General features: G+C 40.3%; 1 protein-coding gene across 2 annotated transcripts in view; it reads left to right on the forward strand.

The window, feature by feature from the left end:
* Positions 1-21,096, forward strand: part of LOC126248283 (DNA damage-regulated autophagy modulator protein 2) — a 93,344-nt gene that overhangs the window by 64,796 nt on the left and 7,452 nt on the right. For both annotated transcript variants that reach the window (XM_049949132.1, XM_049949133.1), the window contains exon 6: positions 9,474-9,622. In XM_049949132.1, coding sequence (XP_049805089.1) covers positions 9,474-9,622 — 149 coding nt within the window. The remainder of the gene's footprint in view (positions 1-9,473; positions 9,623-21,096) is intronic.

Below are 21,096 nucleotides of genomic sequence, written 5' to 3' on the forward strand. Positions count from 1 at the left end.
TATAGAGATATACAGTTGTTCTAGGCATTCTCTGATTTACTGTTACTAGAATTTTCTATATTCTTTGTACTAGCAAAACACCTCTGGGAAGGTATTGTATCCCACGGTGATTTGCTTATGATGAATAGATGTCATCCACCTATAGACAGTCCACAGTAAAGCTGTCAGAATCACTGTTTCGTAGCTCATGTTATCGATTTACATTTAAATAATTAAAACTATAGTCATATGGTGCATAGTTTTATAACCATTTCTCAGTCCTGATTACCTGGATTGTAAAAAGTGACATCAAAAAGTTCCCATTTGAGGGTGTTGCTGCAGCATATATACAACATAGTGCAACTCCAATGTGGCTATATAACCACCAACATGTTGGCAACGTATTAGTGAGCTCTCCATGTCTTTCTTGCTTGTGTGTGGTAAATAGAGAAACATGAACTATGGTGACGCTATTACCAAATGCATCCAGAAAGGATCGATGAGCTGTTACTCTTTTCTCGACTGCTGAGGGACAAACACTGGTAGACATCAATTGGACAGTGAAGAACATATAAGGGGCAGCATGACTGTCGAAAACCACCGTTGTGGAATGGTGCACCAAGGAGTGCTGCTGCCTCATAGTAACACACGTCCCCATATTGCAAATGTCATAATGCAGAAGGTACCCCAACTCCAGTGGGAGACAGTCAAGCACCCGCCCTATAGTCCTGATCTCTCTCCATACAGTTATTACCCCTTCGGTTCCTTAAAAAAGGCCTTTAAGAGTCAACGATTCCTGTAAAACAAGGATAAGAGTCAACGATTCCTGTAAAACAAGGATGTGGCAGGCAGTTATGGACTTCTTCATGCAGCAGGACACACTGTTCTACCGAACGGATATTTTCAACCAGGTACAGTGGTGGGATGGTTGTCTCAGTGCTCACACTAATTTTGCCTGATTGGCATACTGATTCTGGACTGTACAGCCTTCGAACGGAAACTTTTTAATCACCCCTTATATGTACATCCATACAAGTCAGCAGTATTTATTCCAGAAGATGTTGTCAGTTGGTCATAGTAAACGTAAATGTTTAGAACAAAAACTGGAATGTGTCTTAGCATAGCAATAGGATCACAATGACCACAAACACCAAATGCTTTTTTTACTGATACTAATTGTTCATACTAGTAGCAAACCCTTTGCATTAAGGTGTCGTCGTAACTACCGTCTGCTTCACGTCTGCTGTGCAGCGAGCTACCTTAATTTAAGTATTAACTGTATTTTTCTTACTTGTCACTTCTTCTTCTGTGTGTTTTTGCTTTTAGGAAGCTTTAATTGTCGAGCTCTAGTAATAGTGTTCCATAGATTTCGTGTTGTTTTGAATACAGTCAGAGAGAGTCCCTGTAGTCAACCATAGTGCCAGTAGTGCTAGTGTTTGTTTTCACTGCAGTCCAGAGACAGGTAGTGCTATTTTCATTGTTTTCTACAAGAAGTGGCTAGCAACCACAGTTTAGTCAACAATCAGCCGCCTTTCATGAATTAGCAGTCTAGTTAAAAGTTGATTAACTCTCTACAGTAAATTGATTTCTTAGGATGGATAGGATGTGTGACTGCTGTGTACGGATGCAGGAGGAGCTGGCCACTGTTCGCGAACAGCTGAACGTGTTGATGGCCACGGTCAGCCATCTTCAGGCTGCTGCCTCGGAGTGTAGCGGCAGTGGGGAGTCTAGTGCTTCACATGGTACACCCCAGGGTGTGGAGGGTCAATGTGGAGGCTGGCTGTGTGGCATCGCCCGTTCTGCCTGTGAGTGGATATGTGGCTGCTCCTTCAGCATTGTCCGAGCAGGCACATGGGGGGAGGGGTTTATTAATTATTGGGAGCTCCAACATTAGGCGGGTGATGGAGCCCCTTAGGGAAATAGCGGAAAGCTCGGGGAAGAAAGCCAGTGTTCACTCTGTCTGCTTTCCGGGGGGTCTCATCCGAGATGTGGAGGAGGCCCTGCCGGCGGCGATAGAGAGCACTGGGTGCACCCGACTGCAAATTGTTGCTCATGTCGGCACCAATGACTCCTGCCGTCTGGGTTCAGAGGTCATCCTCAGTTCGTACAGGCGGTTGGCGGAATTGGTGAAGGCGGAAAGCCTCGCTCGCGGGGTGGAATCAGAGCTAACTATTTGTAGTATTGTTCCCAGAACCGATCGCGGTCCTCTGGTTTGGAGCCGAGTGGAAGGCTTAAACCAGAGGCTCAGACGATTTTGCGGAGATCTGGGGTGCAAATTTCTCGACCTCCGCTATCGGGTGGAGAAATGTAGGGTCCCCCTGAATAGGTCAGGCGTGCACTACACGCCGGAAGTGGCTACAAGGGTAGCGGAGTACGTGTGGAGTGCACATGTGGGTTTTTAGGTTAGAGAATTCCCTCCGTAGGCCCGACAAGACGCCTCCTGAGACGCAGCAAGGTTGGAGTAGGCAAAATGCAACAGGGAATAACAATATTAATGTGCTAATAGTAAACTGCAGGAGCGTGTATGGAAAGGTCCCAGAACTGCTCTCATTAATAAACGGTCACAACGCCCATATAGTACTAGGGACAGAAAGTTGGCTGAAACCAGACGTAAACAGTAATGAAATCCTAAACTCAGATTGGAATGTATACCGCAGAGACAGGCTGGACAGTGAAGGGGGAGGCGTGTTTATAGCGATAAGAAGTGCAAACATAAACATAGCCAAAGCCTTGCAGACAAATAGATGCGAGAGGCGTTCAATGAATTTGAAAGTAAAGTTCTATGTACTGACTTGGCAGAAAATCATAAGAAATTTTGGTCTTATGTCAAAGCGGTAGGTGGATCAAAACAAAATGTCCAGACACTCTGTGACCAAAATGGTACTGAAACAGAGGATGACAGACTAAAGGCCGAAATACTAAATGTCTTTTTCCAAAGCTGTTTCACAGAGGAAGACTGCACTGTAGTTGCTTCTCTAGATTGTCGCACAGATGACAAAATTGTAGATATCGAAATAGACGACAGAGGGATAGAGAAGCAATTAAAATCGCTCCAAAGAGAAAAGGCCGCTGGACCTGATGGGATACCAGTTCGATTTTACACCACAGAGTACGCGAAGGAACTTGCCCCCCTTCTTGCAGCGGTGTACCGTAGGTCTCTAGAAGAGCGTAGCGTTCCAAAGGATTGGAAAAGGGCACAGGTCATCCCCGTTTTCAAGAAGGGACGTCGAACAGATGTGCAGAACTGTAGACCTATATCTCTAACATCAATCAGTTGTAGAATTTTGGAACACGTATTACGTTCGAGTATAATGACTTTTCTGCAGACTAGAAATCTACTCTGTAGGAATCAGCATGGGTTTCGAAAAAGACGGTCGTGTGAAACCCAGCTCGCGCTATTCGTCCACGAGACTCAGAGGGCCATAGACACGGGTTCACAGGTAGATGCCCTGTTTCTTGACTTCTGCAAGGTGTTCGATACAGTTCCCCACAGTCGTTTAATGAACAAAATAAGGGCATATGGACTATCAGACCAATTGTGTGATTGGATTGAAGAGTTCCTAGACAACAGAACGCAGCATGTCATTCTCAATGGAGAGAAGTCTTCCGAAGTAAGAGTGATTTCAGGTGTGCCACAGGGGAGTGTCATTGGACCGTTGCTATTCACAATATACATAAATGACCTTGTGGATGACATCGGAAGTTCACTGAGGCTTTTTGCGGATGATGCTGTGGTGTATCGAGAGGTTGTAACAATGGAAAATTGTACTGAAATGCAGGAGGATCTGCAGCGAATTGACGCATGGTGCAGGGAATGGCATTGGAAGCTCAATGTAGACAAGTGTAATGTGCTGCAAATACATAGAAAGATAGTTCCCTTATCATTTAGCTACAAAATAGCAGGTCAGCAACTGGAAGCAGTTAATTCCATAAATTATCTGGGAGTACGCATTAGGAGTGATTTAAAATGGAATGATCATATAAAGTTGGTCGTCGGTAAAGCAGATGCCACACTGAGATTCATTGGAAGAATCCTAAAGGAATGCAATCCGAAAACAAAGGAAGTAGGTTACAGTACGCTTGTTCGCCCACTGCTTGAATACTGCTCAGCAGTGTGGGATCCGTACCAGATAGGGTTGATAGAAGAGATAGAGAAGATCCTACGGAGAGCAGCGCGCTTCGTTACAGGATCATTTAGTAATCGCGAAAGCGTTACGGAGATGATAGATAAACTCCAGTGGAAGACTCTGCAGGAGAGACGCTCGGTAGCTCCGTACGGGCTGTTGTTAAAGTTTTGAGAACATACCTTCACCGAGGAGTCAAGCAGTATATTGCTCCCTCCTACGTATATCTCGCGGAGAGACCATGAGGATAAAATCAGAGAGATTAGAGTCCACACAGAAGCATACCGACAATCCTTCTTTCCACGAACAATACGAGACTGGAACAGAAGGGAGAACCGATAGAGGTACTCAGGGTACCCTCCGCCACACTCCGTCAGGTGGTTTGTGGAGTATGGATGTAGATGTAGATGTAGAAGGTCATGGTGAAACCAAGTTCAGTCATGGGATCTTCTAGTCATACTTTCTAAATGTGATTGGATATGCAATTCAATTACACCAATTTGTGTGTGTTGCAACATGGATATCCCAAGGCCATGGGGTTTAATTTCAGGTCCAGCAGTGACAAGCAACATGCATTGTGCTACTCTGAACACTAAAAACACATATTTAGTTGTGTATATTTGTAAGTATCAGCCCTGACATCTATAAAAAATACGAAATATCACTCCTAAGCTCGACAACCAAATGTTAGAATGCAATAATGGTACCCTAGCATTGAGGTCATCATAATGTATGGATGACTTTGATAGCATTTTAAGTAGAATTAAGACATGTATTTTGATAATATAAGATGCACTGTCTGGAGTTTGGTCCACAGTCCAGCACTTAAGAACCCTCTGTTGTTTTAGTAGTAGTAGTAGTAGTAGTAGTAGTAGTAGTGTATGTCTTATAGTACATTATTTTATATGAGCACAAACCAACAGCATGAGTTTGTGTAATTTTTATCCTCATTAAATAATTAAAATTGTAAACAGATAGATAATGTTTTGCATTAGAGCCACACAGGTTAAACCCAGTATAGTCGATCATTTGTATTAGTAGCAAAAAAAAAAAAAAAAGAAAAAACTGGGTCAACGCTCAAGATGACGACACATTCAGTTGCACCCCTTAAATGTGGATGTAGTTACTTTCTTTTATGTGTGTGCTGTGACACGAATACTCCATGGCCAGGGGAGGGTGGATGTGTATTTTTTCTAAATGCATAGTGTTACCCAAAATGCGTATTAATGGAGGAAATTGAAGTCCTCAGCTATGAAAGAGACTTTATGAACCACACCATTCCAAAGTGATATGGACACACTCTGCAATGACCACGTCTTCGACCATCTCCCTGTAACATATGTTCACTCACTTCCAAAACACTCAGTTTTATATGTGTTGAAAGCAGTAAATTTCCCACAAATAGTACTGCCAGAGAGAACAATCAAAAAATGGTTTAATGCAAGATAAATGATTTTAAAAATTAGACAAATTCCTAGCTGTAGTATTTGTCATATAGACACAATGTATGCTATCGATGTTAGGCAGAGAGCTCCATTCATCCTCCACCAACAAACTTATTCTTGTTTCATCTGTACTGACATCAATATATGATGCCTTTATCCCTTTTTTTCAGTTTTAGAATCGTACCACTTTACATTGCATCCAAATATTTTACTATTCCATTTACTGTGCATATGACGTGCAGCTCACATGTAGTGGAAGAGAATACCACAGCATTCATAATAACATAACATAATTGTTTCCTCGCATGCGTGGCACACACATATGCGCGCGCGCCGCCCCCCCCCCCCCCCCCCCACACACACACACACACCACAGCTATTTTATTTTTTTGTGGCAGTTTCCTGTGGGGCGGGGGTCACATTCTCTCCCCCGCTAGAGGCATGAACAGTTGTGCTGGACCTACCTCAGATGGATCTATTTCTGTACGCTACTTTGACGCTATGTGGGTGGATCCATACCAGACATTATCCCAGAATTCTTGCTCAGACAGAACCCTCCAAACATTATCCCAGGCTCTCTGTAGATAGATCTACCATGAACAATATTCTCAGACTTAGTGCATGGTGGATCTACCACAAATAATAGACCTAATGTACTGTGGATACAACATGAAGAATATCCCATACCTAATGCAAGTGGAGTAACATCTCAGACGCTACTTCCTCCCCCCCCCCCCCCCCTCAATCCCTTTGGGATGCTGCTGCTCCCACCCATAACACTGCCTCCAGCATTGGCAGTTTTATGCTTGGAAAATATATTTATTACCTGTGTGCCATGCATTTTGATAATTTTGGACTTACCTACATGCTTGAACACCCAGTTCAGTCGACCTTGATGGTGGCTTCACTTAACATTCTAACTATATCCAACATTGTTGTACTTGATAATGGCTTAAGATCAGAGTCATAAAAGTAATATAAAATAAGGAAATATGTACAGTCAAATGGTGAAAATATCATTCAAACTTTATTACCTGATTGTAGCCCTAAAATATGATGAGATTACCATAGAAGTTACTCTTCGAAGTCTTAAGACGTATCCTCTCATCCTATCCCCTCTTGTTGCCAGTATTTTCCACACATTCCTCTTCTCACTGATTCTGTGTAGCACCTGTCATTTCTTATCTGATATCACTCCACCTAATTTCAAATGGTGTCCTACAAAAAGAAAAGAAAGCTGAGGGGGAGGAGACTCTGAGAGTAAATGTACAGTAGTAGGCCAGAAAAAGAACCTTATATTCTCATATTTAACTATTGCAGATGTCTTCTTTACCTTTTCCCTCTCAGATTCAATTTTGTAAATTGGGGCTCCTATACTCTCCTAGTGTTAAGTATGCTGTGGAAAGTTTATGCATAATTTCTTCAAATTATATCTAAAAACAAAGATGATGTGACTTACCAAACGAAAGCGCTGGCACGTCGATAGACACACAAACAAACACAAACATACACACAAAATTCAAGCTTTCGCAACAAACTGTTGCCTCATCAGGAAAGAGGTAAGGAGAAGGAAGGACGAAAGGATGTGGGCTTTAAGGGAGAGGGTAAGGAGTCATTCCAATCCCTGGAGCGGAAAGACTTACCTTAGGGGGAAAAAAGGACGGGTATACACTCGCACACACACACATATCCATCCACACATATACAGACACAAGCAGACATATTTAAAGACTTAAAAAAGGACGGGTATACACTCGCACACACACACACATATCCATCCACACATATACAGACACAAGCAGACATATTTAAAGACTTAAATATGTCTGCTTGTGTCTGTATATGTGTGGATGGATATGTGTGTGTGTGTGTGTGTGTGTGTGTGTGTGTGTGTGTGTGTGTGTGTGTGCGCGAGTGTATACCTGTCCTTTTTTCCCCCCTAAGGTCAGTCTTTCCGCTCCTGGGATTGGAATGACTCCTTATCCTCTCCCTTAAAGCCCACATCCTTTCGTCCTTCCTTCTCCTTACCTCTTTCCTGATGAGGCAACAGTTTGTTGCGAAAGCTTGAATTTTGTGTGTATGTTTGTGTTTGTTTGTGTGTCTATCGACGTGCCAGCGCTTTCGTTTGGTAAGTCACATCATCTTTGTTTTTAGATATATTTTTCCCATGTGGAATGTTTCCCTCTATTAATTCATTTCTTCAAATTGTATTCATTAGGTTTCACATGCATCTGAAGGTCTCTGGGATTTGTGTTTATTACTATGTTGAGGCTTGTACATTATTTTCACTTTCAAAACCAAATTGAATTTGAAACATTTTCTGTGAAATGTTTGATGAGCTGACCTTGCTACATTTTCTACAGTTATAGCAGTATACTAATGTGTATTTGTAATTCAATAGAAAGATAAATGTTGAATAGTAATAAGTAGGTACTAATATGCCAATAAGAAATTTTTTGCATATCAATAGATATTGTTTAAATTATATTTATTATGTACTAGAATTATCACATTTTCATTGCTACTCCCTAACTGGAGTGCAGTTACATTTACTCTTATTCACAAAACTTGCCACTTTTACCTTTCAGTTGTGGGTCACAAGTCATAATATCACTAACCCATAGGAGGTATCAGAACAAAACTCATTAACTTCACATGCAAGAGAAAATTCTGAAGCACTGCACTGTTAGGTATCAAATTAAGTTCTGTAACCCACTGTGTGAGAGAAGAGTACAGTTCTAAAAATTGCTACAGGTACAGTTCTACAAATTACTTCGTACATAATGGAGGTAACAGAAAGTCATGATACACTGCTGAAATCCAAGAAAATTTTATTGCCTGCAAAATAAGTACTGCAGTAAATACCACAGATAGAATGAATTCTGGAAGTGTATTCATAAATATGACTGTTGTTTGCCAATATTCAGCTGGGTAAACTGCAGTGAAATGACCAGTTTTTTAAAAATATATTAAACTACCAATTTTCAGTGAATTATCGTGCATTAGCTAGAAATCAAAGACTTACTTCAACAGCTTAGGCTTATTTTCAAGCAGCCATTGGAAGGAGAGTCAAAGAGTACATGTGCTGAGGAGATCTTACATAATTGTATGAGTGAGGATGTAGATCAATGTTCTAAGACCTCCTCAAGACCCTTAACCATTTGGTGCACATTAATTTGCAATTTCCATGTATTTAAATGCACTTACTTGTCATTAGTCATATCTGGCACCAAAATTGGTCATGTTGATTAACAGATAGGTACGATAATCTTCATATTTTGAACTTCATTGTGGAAGAACCATTGCTCCATATTAAACTGCTGGATTATAGTTCTTAAGTGGCAGGCAACTGTTTTTCCTTTCATCGTAAGATTTTTTTGTGTAGTTTAGATGATTCAGATGCAGTTGTATTCTCAATGTGAGAACATCTATCAAATCAAAATTTCATCAAGAATGGCATTAAAGTCACATGTCATAGGATAATGCACTGTTCACTGTTCTTATTTAATTCCTAGTTCTTTGAACTAAGCAGAATTTTTTTGTCCTCCTTCATATTCTGTTGGGAACCACTGTACCACCTGATACGTGGCATTTTGCTCTTTGATGCAAATGCAGTATTAGAACCAATGTTTCACCACCTTGCTTTCACTGTTGAGGAAGGCACATAACACCTCAGCATTTCTTATAGTTATTTCGTTATTTTTCTCTGATAATTTGAGATAGAATAGGTAAGGAGTAAATATGATATTTCAGATAATTTTCAGTGCACTAGTTTTACAGTTTTATTAAACTTGTAGGGCTAGAAGAAGAGGGTTTTAAAAATGGATTGTGAAGATTGAAAGATTTTAGTAGCTAGGATTCAGAAGTAGCTGGTTACTGTATGTTCAATTTTTGTAAAAGTTATCTCTTTTTTTAATTTTTAAAGGAAGCAATCCACGTAAGTGGTATCCTAATGATGGCGGCTGGCAGCTACATGTGATAAGTACGGCATCTGAATGGGTTGTTGCAGTGGCCTTCTGTATATATATCTTGTCATTTGCAAGAGAATTCCGTAACATTAGCCTAGAATCAAGGGTAAGTTTAATTCCTATAGTATTCTTGCTTAAAACCTAGAGAAATGTGTAACTTTATGTCCAAAACAAGAATTTTGAATGTCCTACAATTTGATTCTCCCATTCCATGTTATTTTACAGCAGTATAAGTTGTTTGTAAATGTGGTTTATAAAATAATACAGCTAACATCATGAACAAACACACAGTTCTAATCATGGCCCTTCAAGAAATTAGGAGCTGTCATCAAGTCCCTATGGAATCACAAGGATACTGTGTATAAAGGAATACCAGGAAAACAGGTCATGAAAACTTGCCAATAATTTCGTACTGGATTTCTAATAAATCTCAAAATTATTGACTAAATAATAGAAACACTAAGGGACAGGGAAGAAACACAAAAATTCTGGCATCACCTAGACACAACCTTAATCGGCATTCCTCTATCACATATTTAAATTCTACCTGGTAATTTCTATGCACAAACTGGGACAAGATGAAAAATTCCAAGATATCATTGGAAAATGGCCAGTTCATAAAGAACCAATGAAAACATTCAATGAGTGATTGAAATTTGCAGGAACCACAAACTTATCTCAGAATCAACTTTAATGGGGAACCTCAGTAATTAAAAACTTGCAAACATCCCTACTTCAGAAAAGGAAAACTGCAACTAGACCATGTCTGCATGGATAAATTTCTTCATTGTGAACTCTTTAGTGTGAAAGTCCTATGGCCAATAGATACATAGTCTAACCACTACACTGTAAAGATCAAAATAAAATTAACCAGTACAGTAAAGATGAAACCTCCAAATAAAAATAAGAGAATTTTCAACCAAATCAAATTAATAAAAAAAAGAAAGATTACTACAAGCAATCTGAGGAAGAGTCTGTCAACACCAAAACATGACAAGAATTAACTGTCAGATTAAAATTAATAGTAGAAGAATTATCTCCAATAAATCTCAATAATAAACATGATTGGTGGAATGAAGATTTCAACCAATTCAAAACTTCAATAAACCATCAAGCCCAAGAGACCAGAACTCCATCTATAACGTCATCACACAAACAAAATGTAAGTATCATAAAAAGACCCAAGAAATAATGGAAGAAATTGTCAAGAAAAAGCAGCCGTGAGATTATTATAAAACTTGTGGCAGATGTCTTAAAAAATATGAACCCGCAACATTAAATGTGAACTGATAAATCATAAAAATAAAAGAACATATAATCAAGAAAATGCAGAGATCTTCCCAGAGACATTCAACAAATTATTAAATTGTGATGACCCACTGGAAACAATAAAAGTAAATATGGTCACATCCATTTTAACAACCCCTGATCTTAATCATCGACAAGGTAGAACTTGCAATCAGTGAACTAAGAAGTTACAAGACATGCAGCAAAGATCTAATCTGAGCAGAAATAAAGAAAAGGGCAGGAAATACCTGTAATCATACATTTCTGCCAACTTCTAGTCGAAATGTGAATCAGAAAAAATTCCACAGTAGTGATTCACAGGAATAATACATGCATTACTTGAAAAAGGAGATGAAACCAACTCAGATAATTACAGAGGGGCAACCCTTCTAAACTGCAAATACAAAATGTTTTCTTCTATAACATAAACAAGATCAAAAACACTATGTAACTAAAACTTGGGGAAGGCCAGGGAGGACTTTACCCATACAGAAGCTGCCCAGATCAAATTCTCAGCCAGAACTGATAATAGAATGTTACACGTACAGGATTAAACAGCTGTTCAGTTCATTCATAGACACCAAAAAAGCATATGATAAATATCAGTAGATCTACACTTTTCAAAATCCTCGGATCATGTGGTATTCATCAACCAACATTAATCAACACAAATTCCAAGATAAAGTTCAGGGAAGAAATTTCAAAAGCATTCACAGTAAAACCAGTCATAGGCAAGATGAGGGATTAGCGTCACTGAGTTTCAATGGAGCCCTGGATTACATCAGAAGACTTGGCAAAAGGAAACCCACCTAAAATCAAAATTGTAGCAAAACTCTCAACAGGGACAAACTGCCTGGGGGTTGTGGATTATTTAGCTCTTAAGAGACAAAGTTTGTGTTCAGATAACCAATCTCCAAAAAAGAAATCATTTTAAAAATAGGATTTCAAGTACTGCTATCCTCCGAGAACACCCCCCCCCCCCCCCCATCTGTAAGTAAAGTTTTCATACACAATCAAAAAATTATCATACTTCTGTATATATCAGAGTTGCTGATTTGTAGATTGGCACTAGAAGAAGACTGTCAGCATGTGAGCTTCCAGTCAACAAGGCCTTCGCCAAAAATAGACAAAACACACACACACACACACACACACACACACACACACACACAAACCCAAACCCTGTCTGGCTGCTGAGGCTGCAGCCTGAGACTATGGTCACATGAGAGTGAGTTGCATTTCCGTATTTGCGCTCATTTGTGTGTGTCGTCTGTTTCCGATGAAGGCCTTGTTGACTGTAAGCAAACTTTCTGACAGTCTTCGTTGCGCCTATCTGTGACTCAGCATCTCTGATATATGGTGAGTAGCAACTATCCTTCTTATAATATTGTCACATTCCATCCTGGATATTCCCTTGTCGATGTATAATAAGAAATACTTGTCAATAGACACTAACGTCCAACTTTAACCCTCATGGAAGCCACTTACGCTTGCAGAACTGTATTCCAAATTAAAAATGAATAAAGAATCATCAGAACTTGCATAAATAAAAAATATCAGGACAAAGGAGTCTGAAGAATCCTCCCCAAAGAAACTGTCTATCGAGAAAGTCACCCAATCGCCAGTATAATGAAGAAGAAAAGAAATTCAGCAAGATCTTGAAGCAGCTGGACTCCAAATAACACGTCCAGAAAATAAAGACCAAATTAATATTCAGTAGAAATGACATGTAAAAGGGCTACAGAGATTTTAGATTAATTGAAAAAATTATGATTGGAAAGAGTGAAATGGTATAGGGTGGATTGCATGAACCAAACAGAACAACCTTCAAAGAAAAATTGAACGTAGAATGACTCAGTTGATCCATTTGGCCAACAAATTTTATAATAATACAGCTGATAAGCCCATATTGCAACTTATGCAACACTAGACATAATATACACTCCTGGAAATGGAAAAAAGAACACATTGACACCGGTGTGTCAGACCCACCATACTTGCTCCGGACACTGCGAGAGGGCTGTACAAGCAATGATCACACGCACGGCACAGCGGACACACCAGGAACCGCGGTGTTGGCCGTCGAATGGCGCTAGCTGCGCAGCATTTGTGCACCGCCGCCGTCAGTGTCAGCCAGTTTGCCGTGGCATACGGAGCTCCATCGCAGTCTTTAACACTGGTAGCATGCCGCGACAGCGTGGACGTGAACCGTATGTGCAGTTGACGGACTTTGAGCGAGGGCGTATAGTGGGCATGCGGGAGGCCGGGTGGACGTACCGCCGAATTGCTCAACACGTGGGGCGTGAGCTCTCCACAGTACATTGATGTTGTCGCCGGTGGTCGGCGGAAGGTGCACGTGCCCGTCGACCTGGGACCGGACCGCAGCGACGCACGGATGCACGCCAAGACCGTAGGATCCTACGCAGTGCCGTAGGGGACCGCACCGCCACTTCCCAGCAAATTAGGGACACTGTTGCTCCTGGGGTATCGGCGGGGACCATTCGCAACCGTCTCCATGAAGATGGGCTACGGTCCCGCACACCGTTAGGCCGTCTTCCGCTCACGCCCCAGCATCATGCAGCCCGCCTCCAGTGGTGTCGCGACAGGCGTGAATGGAGGGACGAATGGAGACTTGTCGTCTTCAGCGATGAGAGTCGCTTCTGCCTTGGTGCCAATGATGGTTGTATGCGTGTTTGGCGCCGTGCAGGTGAGCGCCACAATGAGGACTGCATACGACCGAGGCACACAGGGCCAACACCTGGCATCATGGTGTGGGGAGCGATCTCCTACACTGGCCGTACACCACTGGTGATCGTCGAGGGGACACTGAATAGTGCACGGTACATCCAAACCGTCATCGAACCCATCGTTCTACCATTCCTAGACCGGCAAGGGAACTTGCTGTTCCAACAGGACAATGCACGTCCGCATGTATCCCGTGCCACCCAACGTGCTCTAGAAGGTGTAAGTCAACTACCCTGGCCAGCAAGATCTCCGGATCTGTCCCCCATTGAGCATGTTTGGGACTGGATGAAGCGTCGTCTCACGCGGTCTGCACGTCCAGCACGAACGCTGGTCCAACTGAGGCGCCAGGTGGAAATGGCATGGCAAGCCGTTCCACAGGACTACATCCAGCATCTCTACGATCGTCTCCATGGGAGAATAGCAGCCTGCATTGCTGCGAATGGTGGATATACACTGTACTAGTGCCGACATTGTGCATGCTCTGTTGCCTGTGTCTATGTGCCTGTGGTTCTGTCAGTGTGATCATGTGATGTATCTGACCCCAGGAATGTGTCAATAAAGTTTCCCCTTCCTGGGACAATGAATTCACGGTGTTCTTATTTCAATTTCCAGGAGTGTAGTTTACCTGCATTCTTAACCACGTATTGAATAAAACATTCTTAGCTTTCGAGCCATGTCAACTGCTTAAAATGCTACAAGCTTTCCACCAGGCACACTCTGGCCATTGTCCTTTGGAATGACTGCTGATGGGCTATTCAAAAGCTTGTGTCATTTTAACCACTCAACATGACTGGAAACCCGAGAAAGTTTTATTCAGTGTTGGGACTGCTAGATTCTGCATTCTTACAATAATCACTTATTGATGGTACACTATGCTTTACATATTCAGAATTTGAATTTCTTTAATGTCATTCTTTCTGGATGTTGCAATTTTCATAATCATTTATTTATACCACGGAGAACTCGTAGAAACCTGAACAGTGGCTGTCACACGTAATGGGGTGAGCCAATTATTTGTTCATTTTCTCTGCCTGTTGGTGTGGTTAAATCATTGACTGCTATTATGCAGAATTTCTTTGTTGATGAGTAAACTCAAATGTTTGCTGTGTCCATTGTGGTATTAATCTTGCTTGTATGCAGTAGTGCTAGCTGCTGAGATACAGGTTAAGTCCTGCAGAATGAGTCAGTATTATAGTGTATAGCCGAATGTGCTCATAACATCATACAAATAAATAATCATTTTGGATAATAGTGACAGATCAGCTGTTTTGTAGTGAGTTACAGTAAGAACCTGCTACAGGCAATTAAAATGATAGCATGTTAAGTAGTACTAAGGGAAATGATTCTCTTCACAAAGATTTAAAATAACTTACTTTGGTTCAGAAAGGTGTCCACTATTCAGCAATACACATTTTCAATAATGTGCCAGCATCCTAAAAAGCTTAACTAATAATAAAGTTCAGTTTGAGAAGAGTCTAAAGGATTTTATTTGTGGCCAACCCCTCCTACTGATTGATGAATTTCTTAGCAGAACTGATTGATGTGTGTATGTTGTTATTAATATCACATAATGTGAATATTGTGTACAGTCTGACTTCTGTACAAATTAATTTTGTGCAGTAATGTGATCATTGTAAATAAGTACTGTAATATTATTTTATTATTTATTTGTTTGTTTGTTTATTTTTTAATGATGTGTGGCTACAATAGCCTAAGAATTACAATAAGTACCTAAGTGTATTTAACATTTGGTAACAAGTTTTACATACTTTTAAATGTAAATATGATTAAGCTTTCTTTTTTTTCTTTATTGTGTATTCTTGTTTTCCGACATATTCCACATCCCAGAGGATCTCATCACTATGGATCAATTGAAATGAAAAGTACATCTAATGTAATCTCTAATCTGTGACAAATAATCCGGAAAGGAAATAGACAAATTTTTTAGCTTGCACTGGCATTACGTAATTGATTCGTATTTTGCAGATCTGGATTGAGGTCAGTTGTTTGTGACAGATGAAAATTTGTATTGGACCAGGACTCAAAACCCATATTTCCCACTTACGCTGAGCAGTCACATTAACAACTTTGGCTATCCAAGCATGCCTCCAGGCTTGACCCAAACTTCCATATGTCAAGAAGTGCACAACCCGTATACTCATACATTTCATGATTCCTGCACAGGGAAAGACAAATACAGTAGAGTCCCGTTAATCCGAATTAACTGGGACCAGACCTTGATCGGATTACCGATTTGTTCAGATTAGCCACAATTACAGTGATGAGTTTCTAGAATGAAGTATAGCAAATAGATAAGTAGGTACACCATGTTAACAACTGGGAACAAGTGTGGGAACAATGCCTCACTCTCACTCCCTGCCCTTGTTGTTGTGCATTGTTGAGACCTTTGTAGTGTCTGAGGTCAGTGCACTGCCAGTTGGCTCACAAAGCACTTGGTTATGTGAGTTATCGATCGCTGGCATGCGTAACAGTTGTATTCTATTTGTTCAGGTGTAGTGGTGTACATATTTTTGTCATGAGTAAACGGAAACATACAACGTTAACTCTCAAAGAGAAACTGAATGCTTTGAAGCAGATAGAGATTGGTGAGAATGTATCTAAACTGGCAACAGAACTGGATGTTGGTAGAGCAACCATTTGTGATTGGAAGAAGAACTGAGTGAAGCATGAACAGTCCTGTGCAACATCTTCGTGAAAAACACTCAAAATTCGGCAGACTTTGAAACAGTCCCAGTACGATAAAGTGGATGAAGCTCTTTTCCTTTGGTTTATGCAGGAAAGAGAAAGGGGAGCTCCTTTGAGTGGAGCACTGGTTCAGGAGAAGGCTCCTTACCTGAACAAGTTAATGAATGGTGATGAGTCTTTTAGTGCGAGTATGCGTTGGTTGGGCAGATTCAAAACACTTTATGGAATCCACCAGCTAACAATTACTGGAGAGAAGCTTTCTTCTGGAGGTGATGCAGTGAAGGAATATTTGGGTGAGTTTGAAGATAATGATAAGAGAGAGAAAGTATCCTCCCCAAAAAATTTATAATGCTGACAAGACTGGCCTTAATTTTAGAGCATTGCCAACAAAAAGCCTGGCATCAAAAGCAAAAGACCATGCTCCTGGTTTTAAAATGTGCAAAGATTTGTGACTTTTTAGTGTGCAGCAATGCTGCTGGTAATCACAAGCTACCTTTAATGCTGATCAGCAAATCTGCTAGGCCCAGAGGTTTTAAAAACTGCAACATGAAGTCCCTGCCCGTATATTGTCGCAACCAGAAAAAAAGCATAGATGGATGGTAAGCTGTCCAAAGAACGGTTTCACGGCCAGTTTGTTCCCTCTGTTTGACAGTTTCCTAAGGAAAATCATTTGTCTCCCAATGCAATCCTTTTGACTGATAACGCGCCATCTCACCTCAGCACCGAGGAATTAGTGATGGAGAAATTGTGGCAAAGTTTTTGCCGCCAAATGTTACACCACTTCTACAGCCGATGTACCTGGCATACTGCAAACATTAAAACTGATTTACAGAAAACAGTTTTTAAGAATGCTGATCCAAGATGATAGCATTCCTTTAGTGGACAAAATAAAAAAGACCAGTGTGAGGGATGTTGTTTATTGGGCCGCTGAGGCATGGCAGAATATTTCAGAAAATACTCTGCGAAAATCACGGAGAAAACTGTGGACATCTCTTGAATTTCAGGACAACCTAGTTTAAAATGCAGAGGAAAATCTACTACAAATGATACAGACAATACCTGGATGTGAAGAAGCTAGTGAAGGATGGCAGCATATGGGGCATGTGTGGAGAACCTTGCTGACACTGATTAAGTTGCTGCTGTGACTCAAGACCAGGAAGAAATGGACTGCTGTGACGGAAGTGACAATGAGCCTGAAAGCGACAAAGGAGAGCTGGTGCCACACAGTGACGCAGCAGAAGCCCTTGAACTCGCGCTATGTTATTTGGAGCAAAAGCCCACTGTTACACCTGCTGATTTGATGTTTATGAGATGATGACACAACTATTCGTCATATAACAGACTGTCTTCATTACGCCAAAAAAAGTAGGGATAAAATGTCCACTGTATTTTAGTAAGTTTGACAGCTTTTCTTTCGTTGTTAGGCATTGTTTAAACATAATGTTATCTTGCCAATTTTTCTAATACTGTACTGTGTAAATTAAAATAGTGTGTATGTACAGCAGTTTACCGCACAGTTTTCCATACATAGACTAACAGTTTTCATGTTCGGATTACCGGGGTTCGGATTAGCGGGACTCTGCTGTACTGCATTGTAATTTTAGTCCATCGAGGCATGGGTACCTCATTGATGATTACATCATCTTTGTTTATAAATTGTATGTGCGGGAATCATGAAATGTGCAAACATAAAGGTTGTGAACTCCGGGATGTAAGGAAGTTTGAGTCAGTCCTGGAGGTGTGCTAGAATAGCTGAAATTGTTAAGGTGACTGCTCATGATAAGCAGGAAATCTGAGTTTGAGTCCCAGTCCAACATAAATTTTCATCTGTCACTAACAGCTGATGTCAATCTGGATTCACAAAATGTGAATCAATTTCATAATACGTACCACAGCTGTAATCGTCAGAACAATGACTGTTCCTTCAAATGTGCATGCATTTCTGAAGGACATTGTGATGTGAAGGTACAGACACTATATAAAGACAGACATTGTAACTAGCAATTATGTTTCCACACACATGGCATTGCTTGCAGAAGTCCATTTAACATGTTCTTTCAATAATGTTACAGTGGGTTGAAGACTCAGAGAAGTAAAAAAAAAAAAGTTCCACTCAGTAGATGTATTCAGTCTACTCGAAAAGGTTTCATTAATGTTCAGTAGTTTTAAATGGCATGTACATAATTCATTGACGCCAAAGAAATGAATTCCTCTATGAGAATACAATGACCTTTTTGCTTCCAAATGGATACATTTTCCAGTCTGCTTTTGTTCCTAACCAGGCAGCGTGTCTCTTCTGGGTTTGATACCTGGCACTGCTCAGGGTTTTTTTTTTTTTTTTTTTTTTTTTTTTTTTTTTTTTTGGGGGGGGGGGGAGGTCTGCATTAGGGTGCAGTCCATCCTGTGAGGCCAGTTGGAGAAGTACTTGAATGAACAGTAGTGGCTGCAAGGTTCAGAAAGCTGACAACAGCTCTGTGGATATTATACTAACCATGTGCTCCTCCATATTGCATCCACTGATGCTGTAAGGCAAAGGGTGGTACAACAGACAGTCAGGATTTCATGGTCCTCATGACTAGTTAATTTTAGTTGGATAAGTACATTTTATATGACAACAAAAGAAGACATAAGAGACGCCTGAAGACAAGGAGGGCAGATATTATTATCTTGTTACATCCTTCGAAAAGAGGCAGAGGGTGGTTAGTAACATACTGGAGCAAGCACACAGTGTGAGAACAACCTTCCATTGGTACTATACTTTTCTTCTTGATTGAATGCAGCAGTGCTGCTGAGACTACATTATCATACTGTATTTTTTCATTTCAAGATGATAGTCAATATTTCCAACATATTTGAGTATTCTCATAATAGAGCACTTACCTTCAGTGACTGAACTATCAGTCACATGTTACAACTAACAAAAAAAGAAATGGAATTGAGAAGTACAACCAAACACAATGGCAGAGTCATTAAGACACTGCCTGTAAATTTGACGGCACCAAATCTATCTTGTGGAAATCGCAGCTAGAGTTAGTCAGGTGCAGCACTGATGTGCATGGAATTCAATGTGCCATATTTTACTGTTTACCTTGGGAACATGCAGACAAGGAAATATTAGTTCAAAAATTACAGGAAACTGATCATGTCATTATTCCAGTTCTCAGTATTCCATTTCTGTTCGAAGAAGGCACAAAATCTTTTGTGCAAATATAATATGCTGCTGTTATCTATAGATATAGTGCATGTTAACTGGATCGATGTAAGTTCATAAATGGACACGGCAGATGAATAAAAAACATGCATACTTATGTTTAAAGTGTGTCTTGTTCAAATCAGTGTAGTTATTATTATTATTATTATTATTCCATTGTACACTACTTTGAGGTATGTTAAATCAGTTAATTTTTAATGTTCTGTGCCTTTCTATTAGCCCAGTATTGTTTCATTCTTTCTGATCTTGTTTCCCTTTCTTCTTCATAGATTTGAATTGTGTGTTTGGTTTTCATTTTGGCTTGAACCCTCTCTCTCTCTCTCTCTCTCTCTCTCTCTCTCTCTCTCTCTATGATCTGGAGTTCTCTTAAGTCCATCTCCATTTCCTTAAACCAGTCTGGCTGCTTAGCTGAGTGGTTACATGCTTGCCTACCATGCAGTGGGACCAGGTTTGATTCCTGGCTGGGTTGGAGATTTTCTCTGCTTGTGGAGTGGGTGTTGAGTTGTCGTCCTCATCACTGACATGCAAGTCAGCCAATGTGGTGTCGCCTGAAATAAGACTAGCAACCCGGCGGCTGAACTTCTCCGAATGGGGCCTCCTGGCCAACAATGCCACATGATCATTTCATTTCCTTACACTGATTTGGTTGGTTCTTTTGTTGCAGAAGTAGTCAACAACCTGTTTTTGTTAATCTGTTTGGGTTCGTTCTGAGGCTGTCTGTAAAAGTTAGTTCTTCTTTTCCTTATTATGTCTGAGAGTTTTTCAGTAGCTTGGTAAAGGGTTTCATTTCTTATGTGAATTAGGTTGTTGTTGTGGACTCTGGGACCAAGGATTTTTCTTAATACCTTCCTTTCTTTGATCTCCAGCCTTTCAACCAGGCCATGGTTGGTGATGAACAATGTTTTGGTTGCCTACGGGGCTTCTGGTTTGATAACTGCATGATAATGTCTTACTTTTGCATTCCACGAGAGGAACGTTTTGTTATGTGTGTTTTTGGTGAGTTGGAAAGCCAGTTCAACTTTACTTCCTCTAGATTCCATTGCCTTTTTCTCGAGGGCATTCCAACTTATCCATTCTCCAGCATATTTGTATTCTTTGACTATCTCTCTTTTTTGTTCTCCCACTTTAAAACATTTTGGTTGGTTTTTTATGTTTGTCATTATCTTAAACTTTCCAAAGAAGATTTTGAGATTTATTTATTTATTTATATTCAGCTTGTTTTTGTAGTTCAATGGTCTGTTCTTTGGCCTCTTTCCAGGTATCGGCTAATAGGGCCATATCATCTGCAAAGGCTATACAATTTAATTTGATGACTTTGTTTTTTATTTCTAGTCAAATTCCACTATGAATCTTCATGTTCCATACTCTTGACTACTTTTTCTTGGGTGCAATTAAGTAGTAGTGGGAAGAGTTCCTCTCCTTTCCGTATTCCAGTTTTTATCTCAAAAGGGTCGGAGAATTGTCCCATGAATTTGACTTTGGAGTATCTGTTCATAATGGTTTGTCTGATTAGATTTGTGATTTTGTTGTCTATGTTTAATTCTTTTAGTATGGTGATGAGAGATTCCTAATCTATAGAGTCATATGCTTTCTGAAAGTCCATGAAAGTGATAATGTATGATTTTACTCTT

Source organism: Schistocerca nitens, chromosome 3, assembly GCF_023898315.1.
Source record: "Schistocerca nitens isolate TAMUIC-IGC-003100 chromosome 3, iqSchNite1.1, whole genome shotgun sequence".
Lineage (NCBI taxonomy): Eukaryota > Metazoa > Arthropoda > Insecta > Orthoptera > Acrididae > Schistocerca > Schistocerca nitens.